The 16,457-nt window shown below is 38.6% G+C and overlaps 1 protein-coding gene across 1 annotated transcript; it reads right to left on the bottom strand.

Moving 5' to 3' along the window:
• Positions 1-7,049: 7,049 nt before the first annotated feature.
• LOC123816973 (olfactory receptor 2D3-like) lies at positions 7,050-7,982 on the bottom strand. The gene has a single exon (XM_045836257.1). The coding sequence runs from the start codon at positions 7,980-7,982 to the stop codon at positions 7,050-7,052; it is 933 nt and encodes a 310-aa protein (XP_045692213.1).
• Between the last annotated feature and the right edge of the window lie 8,475 nt (positions 7,983-16,457).

Below are 16,457 nucleotides of genomic sequence, written 5' to 3'. Positions count from 1 at the left end.
TTGTTCTTTATTTCAATTAGTGTATACTTCATTTCTGACTGGATTTTTTTTATGCTGCTGAGGTCCTCAGTAAGTTCTTTGAGCATACTTATAACCAGTGTTTTGAACTCTGCATCTGATAGATAGTTTATTTCTATTTCATTTAGCTCTTTATCTAGAGTTTTGATCTGTTCTTTAATTTGGGCCATGTTTCTTTGTCTCTTCTTTTTGGCAACCTCCCTGTGTTTGTTTCTATGTATTAGGTAGAGCTGTTTTGACTCCATGTCTTGGGAGTATGGCCTAATGTAGTAGGTGTCCTGTAGGGTCCAGTGGCACAGCTTCCCATATCACCCAAGCTGGGTACCTGAGGTGCACCCTTTGTGTTGGCTGAGTACACCCTCCTCTTGTAGTTGAGGCTTGATTGCTGTTGGCAGATCAATGGGAAGGATTTACTCAGGCCAGTCACCTGAAAGGACTGGCTGTGACCAGTGACCACCAACCTCCACTTTCCATGGAGGATCAGGTATGCAGGGTTAGAGTGGTGGTTCTTTGATATAGTCTATAGCTGTCCACTGGGTGTGTTGGCCCTGGGGTTTCCCAGATGGTGCAGGCCAAGGACAGGCCCCAACTGTTTTTTGTCCGGGGCATCCTGTCTGAGCTGTAAAGCAATCTGAGATAGCTACTACCTATGCTAAGCTGGGAGATTCCCAGGTGAAGCCCAGCTATGACTCAAATACATCTACCACTTTTGCTCACTAAAGCCAGCTATTGTTTGAAAGGATTAAGAGCCAAGACCAGCCATTCTTATGGAAAAGCAGCTTTGGTGGGCCCAAAAATTGGGGTGTGATATAGCATCTGTGGATCTCCAAGGTGGGCCACACAGTGTTAGCCAGGTTGATGGAGTCTTAGGCTGATGGCACCAGCCTATGGGCCCTGTGGGGGGAGGCTCAGCTAAGGGACAATGGCTTGTGCTTACCCTGATGCCAGACTCTTCAGTCTCTCACTGTATATCACTGGTACCCTTCAAGCTACCACCCTAGTGCTGGAGCTCAGAGGAAGGGAGTCTGAGTAGGTGAGTTCCCCAAGTGGAAATGCTTGGGACTCCAAAAGTTTCTTCCACTGACTCAATCCCCAGTCACTTTCCCAGCCAGAAGTTATGGGGACTTATCTTCCTGGCACTGAAATCCTGGGCTTGGGGACCTGGTATGGGGCTGGTACTCCTTACTTCTGAGATATCCCTCCTGAGGTTTTATCCACATGGATGTGGGACCAGCATGTTCTGCATCTGTCTAGATGAATGTGGTTTCTTCAATTCTGTTCTTGCCAGACTTCCATTCAACTTCATTTCTGACATTCCTGAGTGATGAGTGTTCTATATTTGTGTTGTAATTTTGAGGTAGTTGTGCAAAGAGGTGAGCCATGTCTGCCTACATCACCATTTTGACCAGAAGCCTAGTATTCCAGATATTTTAAAGATCTAATGGTTAAAAACAAAGTCCTAATGTCAGGCTGCCAACTCCAGATTCATGTCCCTCTTATTTCCCAGCATTTGAGGTAGGGGTGCAGGGCATAGGACTTAATTTCAATAAATAGAATGTGATCAGATATGATATGTGCTTTTCCTAAACCACAACCTTTTTATCTTCATCTTTCTGGATATTGGCATGCAGGATGACCCTGAAAGCTTTAAATAGCAGAGCTATTTGGATCCACAAACCTGCCACTCCATCTCTCAACTAGAATTTATGTAAGTGAAACATAAACTTCTATCTGTTAAGCCATTAGATTTGATATTTATCTGCTAGGGCAGGAGTTGGCAAACATGTCCCTGGGGCCATGGTGTTTTGTTTTGTTTTTTTTGACAAATGTGGTTTTATTGGAATACATTTATTTGTATTGTCTATCACTATTTTCCCACTACCAGGCCAGAGTTAAGTAGTTGTGATTGGGGATAGTATGGCCACAAAGCTTAAACTATTTATTATCTGGCCCTTTAAAAGAAGAAGTTTGCTGAGCGCCTGTTACAGCAATTAATATTACCTTATATAAAGGAAAACTAGAACTAGATCTAGAAGATAACATAGGAGAATATTTATTACATTAGGGATGTGGAAAACCTCCCTTAGAAAAAAGAAAACTCTATGTATCCCTTTCTGCTTATTCTCTGGCTTCCCATCTATTACCACCCCACACACCTTTGCTCAATTAGGTCTATCATCTTTTGATTTTCACCTTATAAGTCACCTCTGAATGCATTATGTGTGCTTCCTAAAAGTCTATAACTGCGATTCTGTTAATTCTGCTGTAATAATCTTTGCAAAGGTCAATAATGACTGAATTGACACCTTTAATTGCCTTTTTATCACTATGTAAAATTTTGAAACTTTTGAGAAATCTTTCCTGGAAGCCTTTTCCTTTCATCACTTCTGACACACCTTTATTCAATTCTCCTCTATTTCTCTGATTCTTGCTCCTCCAGGCTTGATTAGCTACTCTTCATCCACCATGGAAATATTGGTAACTCTGTTTCCGTCTTGGATTCCTTCCCACTGTCTTTCTCCAAAATCATGTCTTATCCAGTAATGCACTTCAGAATTAGCTTTGGATATTTTTACAAAACATATATATTGCCTCCCTCTTTGCCACACTTATGGTCTGAAATAGGACCAAGCACTTGCATTTTAGTAGAACTTCTTCAAGATTGTAATGCATGCACTTGCTTGCCTGGTTAAAAATTTTGGCACACATCCTTTGGTGTGTCAAAATTCACTTGCATTCATTTGTAGTAAACTTCTAAATCTATTTCTCCAGTCAATATCTCTCTCTAAACTCTAGTTTTATTCATTTATTGAAAATACTATTTCTTCTGGATTGGGAGTAAAAGGGAGAAAACTGTACTTGAACAATGTTTAAAATAAAATTTTAAAAAAGTGAAAAAAAAGAAAATACTATTTCTTGAGCTCCAACAGTGGCTGGCATTTTACTATGAGTGGTAATGCAGATACCAACAACACAGTCACAATCTTTACTGCCATAGAATTACAGTTTAAGGGAGGAGTCAGACATTAAACAACAAATTACATAATTTGTTTATACAAAAGCCATTTCATTGCCCAAAAAACAGTATAAAATTTTGTGCTTGAGAATCACCTGGGACTTATTACGAATGCAGGTTTCTAAGATCAACTGACCTATTTCATCTTTTATTGAGAAATATTTTCAACAAAGCAATCCAGGAATCATTTCAAGTCATGATGTGCAAAACTGTGGTCTACATCAAAAATGTTTTAGTACAGGATAAAAGTGTCCCACCCCTCCTTTTCTTAATTTTTTCCTCATTTTCCATCACTGTCCCATAAATTCCTCAATCTTCAGCACTTTCAGAATTACGTGCTGGGAAAATTCATTAGAACTGAATTCAAAGCATTTCTCAATCTAGACTCTTTAACATAATTTTCAAGGTTTTTAAAATTTTTTAATAATTTTTTACTTTTCAATTACAGTTGATGTACATTATACATTAAGACGTATAATCCAGTGATTAGCATTTATATGCCTTACAAACTGATCATCCCAATAAACCTAGTACCTATCTGACACCATATATAGTAATTACAATATTATTAACTATATTCCCTATGCCATACTTTACATGCCCATGACTATTGTGAAACTACCAATTTGTACTTCTTAATCCCTTCACCTTTTCCACCCATCTCTTTTACCCCCATTTGCATTTAGTAATTGTTAAAATGTCCTCTGCATTTTTCTGTTCTACTGGTTTATTTTTTAAATTCTATACATAAGTAAAATCATACAGTATTTGTCTTTATCTATCTGACTTATTTCATTCAGCACAATACTGTCTAGGTTTATCCATATGGTTGCAGATTTCAGGATTTCATTCTTTTTTATGGCTGAGTCACATTCCATTGTATATATGTACCACCTCTTCTTTATACATTCATATTGATGGGCACTTAGGTTGCTTCCATATTTTGGTCATAAATAATGCTGCAATGAACATATGGATGCATATGTGTTTTCAATTTAGCATTTTTGGTTTCTTCAGATAAATACCCAAAAGTGGAATCACTGGGTCCTTTTTTGGTCTTTGTTATATAACCTTTGTTTTAAAGTCTATTTTTTCTGGTTGTTTGTTTCCATTTGCATGAAATATCTTTTTCTGTTCCTTTACTTTCAGTCTGTGTGTCTCCTTCAAGCTGAATTGAGTCTCTTATAGACAGCATATATAAAGATCTTGTTTTGTTATCCATTCAGCCACTGTATGTCTTTTGATTGGAGCATTTAATCCATTTGCACTTAAACTAATTGTTAATAAATATGTATTTGTTACCATTTATTTGTATCTTTTTATTCTAATAATTAAAGAAAATCCTTTAAAATTTCTTATAATACTGCTTTGATGGTCATGAACTCCTTTAGCTTTTTCTTCTTTGGGAAGCTGTTTATCTATCCTTTTATTCTAAATAACTGTGTTAAGTAATCTTGTCTGCAGGTCCTTGCTCTTCATTACTTTGAATATTTTGTGCCAATCCTTTCTTACCTACAAAGTTTCTGTGAGAAATCACCTGTAAGTCTGATGGGAGCTTTGTTGTAACTAACCGTTTTTCTCTTGCTGCTTTTAAGATTCTCTCTTTGTCTTTAACCTTTGGCATTCTAAGTAATGATGTGCCTTGGTGTGGGACTCTTCAGTTCATCTTGTGTCTCTGCACTTCCCAGACTTGTATGTCTATTTCCTTCACCAGGTTAAGAAAGTTTTCCATCATTATTTTTTCAAATAGGTTTTCAATTCATTGCTCTCTCTTCCCCTTCTGGCACCCCTGTGATGTGAATTTTGTCTTAGAGGTCTCTTAAACTATCCTCATTTTTTGGATTGCTTTTTTTTTTCTTTCCTGATTGGGTGTTTTCTGCCTCCTTATCTTCCAAATAGCTGATTTGCTTAATCTACTCAATTGTCAATTCCCTGTAATGTAATCATTGCAGTTATTGTAGTCTTCGTTCCTTTCTTTTTTAATTTCTTTTTTAATTTGTTTGTTTGTTTCTTTTTTTTATAGTTTTCATTTCTGACTGGCTCTTTTCTTATGTTTTTCCATCTCCATTTTTATGTTTTCTAGCTCTCTGTTGAAGTTCTCACTAAGCTCATTTACTCTTCCACTAAGTTCACTGACTGTCCTTATAACCAGTGATTTGAACGCTGCCTTTAGTAGATTGTTTGTCTTCATTTTGTTTAGTTCTTCTTTCTGGGGTTTTGTACTGTTCTCTCATTTGGGACATATTTCTTTGTCTCCTTATTTTGGCAGCCTCCCTGTGTTTGTTTCTATGTATTGGGTAGAGCTGCTATGTCTCCCAGGCTTGGTAGAGTGGCTTAATGTAGTAGGTGTCTTGCAGGGCCCAATGGCACAACCTCCCCAGTCACTCAAGCTAGACACTCCAGGCACACCCCACCCTATGGGGCTATGTGCATCCTCCTAAGTAGTTGAATCTTGATTGTTGTTGACTCATCAATGGCAGGGATTTACCCTCAGGTTAATCAGCTGAGAGGACTGGCCAAGACCACTGTGAAGGATCTGCTGTGCAAGGGCTGACCCCACAGAACAGGATTCACTTTAGCATGGTTCTGATACACAGCATGCCCACCCCTGGAGTGTGTTGCTTATGGAAGCACTTTGATACTGTCTGAAGCTGTCCATTGGGTGCACTAGCTTTGGTCCCTTCTGGGAGGTGCAGGCCAAGGTCAGCTGCCACCTGCACTCCTCCCAAGGCCACCTGAGCATGAGGTACAGAGGAGCTGCTACCAATGCTGGGCTTAGAGGTGCCTGGAACAAGCCAAATTGTGACCCAAGGCCAGCTGCCACTAGTGCCAATCCTGGGGCCACTTAGCAAAAGGTACAGTGCATACCAAGGCCAGATGCTATTTATCTGAGGGATTTTAGGAAATTCTGAAGCATGCCCCTAGACAGACCATTTTTATGGAAAGCCACTGGAAACATCTTAAGTGGGCTCACAAACTGGATAGGTCAGAGTCTCAGTCACCAGGGCAAGGCAAATAGTGTTATCCAAGTTTATGAAGACTCAGAAATGGCACCCACCTGTGTCTGCAGGGGTGATCTCAGCAAAGGGACAATGGCTTCTGCCACCACTTCTGTCTGGGAGAAATCTACCCCTCCAGCCCTCATCCTGATGCCAGACAATTCAGTTCCTCCACGTATGTTCCCAGAATCTTTCAAGCTGCTGCTCCAGCTCTGAAACTTACAGAGAATGAGTCTGAGTAAGTCTGTGTGTGAGCTTTTGGAGGAATACCTGGTTCTTCAGTAGCTCTCTGTCTCAGCCGCAGTCTCTGCTGGTTTTCACTGCCAGAAGTTATGAAGACTTATTTTTCAGGTGCTGGAAGCCTTGGCTAGCGGACCTGGTGTGGGGCTAGGACCCCTTGTTCCTCAGGGGTTATCTCAATCACTGATGTATCCCTCCCAATATTTAACCACCACACATGGGTGTTTGACCAGCCTGGTCCGCAGCACCACCTCTCCTACCAGTCTCCATGTGGCTTCTTCTTTTTTCTTTAATTACAAGACTTCTGTTCAGCTAGATTTCAGACAGTTCTCAATGATATATATATATATATATATATATATATATATATATATATATATATATATATATATATATATATATATATATAGCTGTATGTCTACTCATTTTAATTCCCTTATTACCTTACATGGGCTTGGAGAGTAGCAACTTTTTACTTACCTGCCTTTCATTTCTTTCCTTCCTGCCTTTCTTCCTTCCTTCCTTCCTTCCTTCCTCCCTCCCTCCATTGCTTCCTTCTTTTTACACCTTTTCTTTGTTTTCTATATTTCTTTCCTGTGTCTATCAAGGTGCCTTTCTATGAACAAGCAATTTTCTGAACTTATCTGAGAAGAGCAATGGGATAATGGGGAAAGGGAGAAAAAAGTGGAGAGATAAGATGAACATGGGGAAAGTTGCAAGAAAATCACTTCTGTCCACATTCCTAAAATTGTTATTATAATCAGAGATCCCCACCTTCAAAAAGACTGTTTTGTAGTCATTCTCCTGAGAGCCCCTTTGACATCCTTGTTCCTCAGACTATAAATGATGGGATTCAGCATGGGTGTCACCGTTGAGTAGAACACGGAGATCATTTTATCTCTTTCATTCATTATCTTGGAGTTTGGCCTCATGTAGGCAAATATTGCTGAGCCATAAAAGAGGACAACGACAATGAGGTGGGAGCCACAGGTAGAAAAGGCCTTGAGTCGACCCTCCTCAGACTGCATCTGGATCACAGTGGAGATAATATTACAGTAGGAGACAAGGATCAAGGAGACCGGAGCTAAGAGGATGACCACACCCATGGCAAAGATGGCCATTTCAGTGCTATAGGTATCTGCTGAAGCCAGCTTCAGGAGTGCAGGAGGTTCACAAAAAAAATGGTTAATGATATTGTTCCCTTGGTAGGGCAGATGCAATGTGAATATGGTATCCACCAGAGACACAAATGCTCCACTAGCCCAGGACCCTGTAGCCAGCTGGACACATACCCAATGTGTCATGATGGTGGAATAGTGCAGGGGCTTGCAGACAGCCACATATCGGTCATAGGACATCACCGCCAGTAGTGCACACTCTGTACAGCCAACCAGAAGTAAAACAACTATCTGTGTTGAGCATCCAGCAAAGGAAATGGTTTTTTTCTTTACCAGGAAGTGGACTAGCATCTGAGGGACTGTAGTAGTAGAAAAACAGAGATCAGCAAAAGACAAGTTTCTAAGGAAAAAGTACATGGGTGTATGGAGTCTGGAGTCTATGTGAATGAGAATAATGATAAGCAGATTTCCCAGCACGGTCAGCAAGTAGATAATCAGAAAAAGGAAGAAGAGCAGGACTTCTGTCTGTGGATCCTGTGAAAGGCCCAGGAAGATAAATTCAGTCACACAGGTTTGGTTTTCTTCTCCCATGAATATTTATATTACTGTTCATAGGCAGCACCAAGAAAAGAAATATATGTCAGTCAGTTACTTTTAAAAATCTGAGTAACCTGGACATTTTATTAAACAGTATCCAAAACAGCTATTGATTTTCAATTTTAACAGCTTCCATATGTCAGAAAACAGTGTCTTCTTTTTGCTCAGTAGGTCTGGCAATTGAAACACATTTCTGATTTTCTCTCTTCTTGAATCTTTGATTAGCACCAGATAGGCATAAATCATCCTGAATATGCTACATGACCAAGCCTTGGTGAACCCCAGATAGTCCTCAGAAGACTATAGTGTTGCTCACAGGGCATCTTCTCTTTTATGCAGGTTTGAGCCAGTTAGATTTTTATGCTGTAAACTGCCTGATAACATTTATGAAGCCTGATTTTTTACCATATTTACAAATAATCCTAAAGAAACACTCTGAGCAAGGAATGGGAATTTAAAGGAAGATGTAGTAGTCTGTGATCTTGGTCCTTAAGCAAATTCCTCTGATATTTGTTTTCAGTGGGAAGTGGGTACTAAGAAATGTCAATAAAAATAGCTGCTTCATCAGATTTTGCATTTAGTAGCATCTTTTAAATATGCCCTCATCTATTTTTTCACACTTTTATCTCTTTGCACAAAGTCTTGGCAATGAAAGTACTCATTATCATGTGTTGGGCATTCTCATGGAGCCCATCATTATTAATAGTATTTTTTATATATTTTACTTTTTATTTTAAATCCTCTCTATGTTCATGAGGAAGTTATTATTATCCCCAGTCTACACATAGTGAAAGGAACACTCAAAGAAGTTTTCAAATGGGTTCCTCTAAGGCTTCCTCACTTGTTCTGTCTCCTGCAATTCTTTTTCTTTCTTAGTCAAAAACTGGTTGGAGATGAGGTTAAACTTTCACCCACTTCTCTCTGCCTATTCCCCACACACACTCCTTGAAGACAAGCCCACATCCACACACATTCTCTATTTTCATGATTTTAAAGCTAATCTACTCTAGCAGAGCTCTCTGTAGGCACAAAAATAACAGCCAGGCATATTTTAACAGATATTTTAAAACATTTTAGGGGTTCTCACCCACATGACAAGAGAAGGAATTAAAGGAACAAATACTAAGAAAAGTGATAAAGATTATTTGAAGATAATTTGATTATATATCTTTTGGAAATTAAAGAGCCAAGTCAACCCTATGATAACTGGTAAGAAAAGTAGTCTAGTACAAGATGAAGTAATTGAACATTCTTTTTTTTTGTCTAGAATTAGTTAAGCTTATTATTAATCAAAGACATTTTTCATGCATTCAGGTATTCCACAAGTGATTACAGACCTAACCTATGGTGGATTTTCAGCTCCATTTATCAGGAACTATAGCTAATTAGTTGTTATACATAACCCTATATGTGGTGACCAGTCTGTAATTACTCACTTTACATTAAGTTACATAAACTTTAACATCCTGTTTTATAATTCTTTATCAATGCTTCCTATAGTTGCTCCTGATAGTGCATCCATTGACAGTAAACATGGTCAGTCACATTATTCAACATTCCTTAGAAAGGTTAGATTACATTCAGCTTCCCACAGACTCTTTTAATGTATTATAGTCCACCACATTTATTTAATACTACTGACTTGATTATAGAACATTCTTGTATTACATTTACACACTAAAAATAACTAAGTAGAAATTTTAGTAAAAAAAATGTTTTGCAGAGATTAAGGTATATACTTAAAGCAGCATTTAAGATCTATTTGAAGAAAATGATGAAATATGGTGTCTGAATAAATGACTAGACAAACTGACTTTATGACTAGAACAACACAGTTTTATAAATATATTCATCTCATATGAATCAGTCCATAAGTTCACTGAAATCCCCAGTTCATAGAAGATTTTTTGAAGGGAATTTAATAAGCTTATTCTAAATTTCCCTAGAAGAGCAATTTTATGATAGAAAGTGATGAGGGAGTAAAGGAAATATATTTTAATTGATATAAAATATATAGTAAATTGCCCCTCCCTTGTTGTTATAATGTATACTGAGCAGGCATAAAACAGTTGGCCAATAACATATTACAGAACTGAAACAGATGCTAGTATGAATGAAACTTTAATATATGACAATGATGGCATCTTAAATAAGTATATTACTTTACAAAAAGTATGGGACAATTACACATTTTAAAACACGTATATCTATATATAATTATACATATAGTTATATTACATTTATATTTAAGAATACTTACATATACAGATAATATAAGATTAAGCAATAATTAATTCCAAATGAATTAATGATGTAATTTTTAAAAACATTTAAGTTTTCTGTGAAATTAGATAATCTATCTATCCATATATCTTTATCAACCTATCTATCCAATCTTTGGGTGATAAAAATTTTCTTAAACATACACATAAAAAATCATAAAGTAAAATGCTGACAAACTTGACAAATAAAAAAATCCAACTTCTATGTAGTGGATATCACTATAAACAAAATTTAAAAATAAAATAAATCTGAAGAAATATTTGCAAAAATCTTAACAGAAAAATTTTCATTATTCCTAAAATACAAAGAGCTCTTTAAATCAATAATAAAAGACATATAATCCATTCCAAAAACTGGGCCAAGGATTTAGATGTCAAATGCACAAGAAACATTAAGTAAAATGGAACAATAAACATGAAACAAAACATGCACATTAAAATAACAAATGAGATATACAGGGTCTAGCACAAATAATGCCCCCTTTTTATTACTAAATCTTTTACTAGAAATCATAAGCATATAATCCTGTGACATAACAATATCACACTCAAGTACACCATGTAACATTTTAGGTGAAATGTTCAAATTGCTGTTCATCTCATGCAAGACATTCCCGTACTCTGCCAACCACACTCAAGCAAGCTTTACTTCTGCCAGACCCTGTATTTCCCTTCTAGGTAAAAGTTAAAAGGCTATTATATCCACATTTAATGACTTAGCAAGGTGACTATGACAAGTTATTAAATGAAAAGCAAGCCATCAGACTCTATGTGTGATATGTCATTTTAATCTTTTTACAGGAGTGTGAATGGGTATGTGTGTTTATGAGTGCATATGTGTTTGCAGTGTCTGTGTGCATTTCCACAGACATTTCCCCTGCAGTGAGAGTCCACTGATCATGAACTGCCCTCATTTATAAAGGGAGAGCATAGCTCACTGATTGGCAGTTGGGACTCTGAAGCTAAATGGAAAGACTTGAATCTTAGCTTTTCTAGTTAATGGATGACCAACAGCAAATTACTTAGTTTTCTTTTGTGTGCCAGCTTTGCTCATCTGTAAAATGGTGACATAAGTAATATATATTTTATAGTGCTTATACAGAGAGTAAACAAAATGTAAACCATTAAAAAAATTTAGGCCCTGGCTGGCATTGCTCAGTGGATTGAGCACGGGCTGCAAACCAAAGCATCACAGGTTCAATTCCCAGTCAGGGCACATGCCTGGGTTGCAGGTCATGGCCCCCAGCAACTGCACATTGATGTTTTTCTCTCTCTCTCTTTCTCCCTCCCTTCCCTCTCTAAAAATAAATAAATAAAATCTTTTTAAAAAGGAGTAAGAAAACTTTAAAAAAATTTTAGGACAATAAAGTCTAGTTCATAATATATAGTATTTCAATATTATGGGATTGTGATCCAGAAATAACTGCAAGATAAGAAAATAGTTGTTAAGGACAAAGGACAGTAACACATGACTGCTGTGTTTCATTAAAGAAAATGCTTGTTCTATTTTTACCCCTTGCATTCTTTTGCTCTTTGTTCATTCTTTGGTACTAGCACTGTGTTGCTAGCAAAATCCAATATGAAGGCCAAATGTGATAGGTATTAGATTGTCTTTTAAATATATGATTAAATACTTTTCTCCCTGGACTGAGTTGCTCCTTCAAGGTAGCAAAATGTGTGTCACTCATCTCTGTTATGTGTATATCAATGTCACCTGGTACATAGTAGGGGTTTTAAAGTGAGTTGAATAAATAGACTCAGGCTGACACTTCACACCAATACATTCACTTTCTCAAGGGAAATGTTAAGTGACAAGAGGGTACTATGTTAGCTATTGAGATAAGAATTCTGGGGAGGGGTTGGAAGGATCTTGGCTTAGAAAGTCCCAAAATGGAACACCAGATTAAAGAGAGTGAATGAACTGTCAGCTGCATCCAAATGAAAAAGGGTGAGTGAGTTCAGTGTGACAGGGGACAAGACACCAGGACCTGTGTATGCCTACACACAGAGATTGGCATACCCACACAGCCTTGTCTGGCCGTCCAGGGATGTCTGACCATAAGAAGATCCTGCCTGTGTCCCCTGGGTCACAAAGGTCAGGTTTTATCCATTCCTGCCTACTTCCAGTGTCCAAACCCAAGTTGCTAACAGGAATGCAGAAGGCATCCATGAATAGAGAGCACTGAGACAGCAAGAGGCAAAAATTAATCTGGCAGATTAGCTTTAAGGGCAAAATTAGAAGCACTAGGCTTCACAGCCCTTGCAATCACTCATCCCTGATAAGTACCCTAACCCTCCTCAGAGGAGTTGCAGAGCCGGATTCATGAGTCTATTACTCAGGAGAAAGAGAAGAAAAGTAAAAAGATGATGAAGAAGAAGAGCACATATTCCTGTTAGAAGTCAAGTGGAAAAGAGAGGAGGAGGACAATGAAAGGCAAATCCCACCCCAGTGAACAGAATCAAGATCTCAGACTCTCTAAAAGGGTTACATTCCCCTAACAATCCTACCCACTCTCACCTGGAGGACAGGAGTGGGGTCAGTGATGAAGAGGTAAGGTAGTAGATGAAAAAAGGTGTGGTTTTGCAGTCTGCTAATTCATATCCTATTGAGCAAACTCTACTGCAGTTTACCAAATCTTCTTAGTAAAGGTTAGGTCATGATCTGGGCTGAGTCTTACTCTATGCCAAGCCAAGGAGCACCATTTTATTAAAATCCCAAATTCACCTAGGAACCAGGATGGTGAATTTTCCTGGAAAGAAGTCTTTAAGCCTGAGATCCTAAGAGCCATTGTAGTAAACAGTGCATTCCCTGGAGCAACAATCAGTGCTGCAAACTTTTTAAAACCTTTCTGCAATGAGAGATACCCTGGGGATTCTTTAAAAAATTGTAATCACAAGCTAATATACCTGAACTTTATCTGATGTCAGATACTACACTACTTTTTCTCAAACTAGTCTAAGGACCTCTAGAGTCTCTAGGTATCCTGTCAGAATTTTAATGTTTTCAGTAATGATAGGAACACAAAACGTAGCTGACATCACCATACTCTACGTTGATTGGATTAGAGCCAGGGGATTCCAGAATGCTTGTCTGCAATAATATTCAAAATGCTTTCACTACTAATGGGGAAAGTCAAACAAAAAAATAACAGTTATGCAGTGCTGTTCAAGATGCCCTGACTGTTTAAATGTGAGCTTCATTGTAGTATTGAAATACGGAAGTTTTCTTAGAACTAAGTAGATATGTAACACAGGGACACATGAACACGTCCAAAAGAGAATTCTTGATCCGCCCCCCAAATCTTACTGAGAAGAAGAGGAGAAGACACAGAGAAAAAGAAAAGAAGACATTGTGAAGAAAAAGGCTGACATTGGAGTTATGCTGCCAGAAGCCAAGGAACACCCAGAGCACAAAAGCTGAAGGTGCAAGGAAGTCTCCTGTCCTAGAGCCTCCTGAGGGAGGGTAGTCTGCAGATACCTAGATTTTAGACATTTGACCTGTAGAAATATGAATTTCTGTTGTTCTAGGCCACAGAGTTTGTGATAATTTGTTATGGCAGCCCTCAGGAACTAACACAAGTTCCTACTGTTATGGGAGAACCTCGTTCCTTCTTGCCAACAAAGTAAAGAATTACAGATCAGCAAGTCTATTAGCATGCAAGCAAAGTTTACTAGTGCTAAGTCCTAATGGGAGAGCAAAAACAAAGGTGGCAAAACCAGGGGTGGCAAGAGAAGGGTGGCCAGAGGCCAGGTGGCCAAAAAAGGGAGAGGGGAGGCCAGGGCCCCACCATGTGGCAAAAGAGCCAATAGCCAAGAGAGTGGCTAGGGTCAGGTGGCCAGAGGACCCCTGGCTAGGGACCCCTTGTGTGGTAAAAGGACCAAGAATCCTTTCTTATGAGGACTTATATAGTTGGTAAGATGGAGGTGAAGGAGTTACATATCAATTGACAGGTAAAAGTGGTGCCAGCTCTCCTCCGGGGAGATGTGACTACCCAAATGTAGGTATGTGTGGGGGTCTGTTAGCCCAACTCCTTATCTTGCTCCAGATTCCATTTGTTCATTTTGCATATGTGACAGGAGGCAGGCACTTACACCAAAGTTGTTTTAAGGGCTTTTTCTTTGGGCACTGTGGACTTCTTCCCATTCCCCTTCTGGGCCTTGGGAGGAATACATAGTCTCAAGGTTTTCCTTTTCCTAGCTAGTGGAGATGATGCACTCAGACTTTCAAGGGCTCCCCCTCTCCTGCACTATCATAGTTTTCCTTGTTGTTTGAAATGCCTTGTAGCCTTATCAAACAGCCTCAGGACTACTGGGTCAATGGGTGAGATATGTCTTCCTTTGCTTTGAACCTCCTGTATTAGTTCTTTGTTAGATTGCAGTGGTGAGGGCCCTGCCTTTATTTCCCTTCTGGTCACTCATTCCTAGCTGCCATGTAACATTCCACCCTCAAATAATAAGAACCCAAATCTTGGAGACTTTGGGCTCAGGACTGCTGGGTCAATGGGTGAGACAAGTCTCCCTCCTCCTCCCTGCCTTGGTTTGCTGTCTATCCTATCTAACACTACCACATTGGTCTCTGCCTGTTTCTATGATCTCATTTCTTGCCACTCTCCCTGTCTCTCATCAGCCTCCAAACACTCTGACCTTGTTCTGTCCTGATCCTCAGAAAACTCATTCCCTATCCAAACCATATAGATTCTGTTCCTTCTGTCTGAACTCCCTTTCCCCAAATCTCTCCCTGGTTGGTTCTTTCTTTTCAACTTTCTTGTCACAGGATAAACATTGATTTCTCTAAGATGTAAGATGTCTTCTTAAACCGAAATGTCACCTTCCTAGAAATGCCTTTTCTGACCACGTGCTTAAAAGTGCAACCCACCCTCCCTTGCTTTTGTTTTCTCATAGCACTTATTACCATCAGACATTATTATATGTTTGTTTACTCATTTATATCACCTTCCTCTGAAATATAAGTCTATGGGGATAGGAATTTTGAATTTCATTCACTGTCATATACATTCAGCATCTACCAGAGTTCTCAGTAAGTATTTAGTTAATAAAGTAGATATTCATTCAATAGGTGAACTCAAATTATGCTACTGAAATCAATGTCATATGAGTAGATGTAATACAAACAGTCATACAACTTGTGGCATAAGTAAAGTTTATTTTCTTCAAAAATTGAACAACTCTTTGCCTTAGAAAACATGGGTAGTTTGCAGAATGTGGTGACTTTATTAGCTTATTAGTTTCTTATTTGATGTTACTTAAGTGCTGCACAGTCATTAATATAGCCTGACATCCAGTCAGAGGCTGGTGTTTTCATTCAAAAATTATGTCAGTATCTGTGATTTCTCACTCTGTTTAGTAAGAAAAGTTCAGTTGTATTGTTTTTATATAAATCAAAGATCATTCCAATTATGTGAAATGACTTCCTTGTTACTTAATGGCAAGCAAAGAAGACATGGAAGGTGAACTTTTGGATGGTCATGATGAGGCAGCATAGGTAGATGTCAGGAGAAGTTTTGACAAGTGGGAAGAGGGGAAACTGTCACAGATGGTTAGACAAATGGGGCCAAAAAATTCAAGCTATTGACACCTATCTAGTGACTCAGAAGACCTTGTCTTCCCTAACCAAGGACACTAGAGAGCAAATGGTTTACACCTCTCCTCCCTAACCAGAGAATAAATAGCTTACATCAACCTAGTCAGAGAGATAGATAACAGAGACTCAGTGCAATTAGTGTCAGCCAAACCCAAGGACAAATGAAGTCAGGGAAAAATACAACAAAACATGCAAGAACCAAACAGATCCAAGATACAGGTAAAGCTGACCAAGAAATGACCCTGATCCCCCATGTGCTTGCTCCTTTTGGTACATCAACATATTAAAGGTCACACTTGGAAAGCTGATGAACATTCTGCTGAAAGCCTCCCCTGAAACATTTTCTGGGGTTCCCACCCACAAAAGAGAGTTTAAAAAGTCTCGAGACAAAGGAACCAGCAGGCTCTCTCAGGAGCATGCCCATGTCTCTTCTTTCTCAGGTGTAAACTTTCCCTTGAAATCCAAGGCTTCTCATGAAATTTGCAACCAGGGAAGAGTTGTAGACAAAGTTGTCACTTACACTCTCTTCTATGCTTTCTGCATTTTTAAAATATTCAAGAGTAAAATATTTGCAACATTAAGATA

The sequence above is a fragment of the Phyllostomus hastatus genome, unplaced genomic scaffold (assembly GCF_019186645.2).
Source record: "Phyllostomus hastatus isolate PE091 unplaced genomic scaffold, TTU_PhHast_1.1 phas_contig_1106, whole genome shotgun sequence".
NCBI lineage: Eukaryota > Metazoa > Chordata > Mammalia > Chiroptera > Phyllostomidae > Phyllostomus > Phyllostomus hastatus.
This window is presented reverse-complemented; position numbering and strand designations above follow the sequence as displayed.

Excerpts from the sequence above, each read along its gene's own strand:
- LOC123816973 (XM_045836257.1), bottom strand. The coding sequence starts at position 7,982 with ATGGGAGAAGAAAACCAAACCTGTGTGACTGAATTTATCTTCCTGGGC.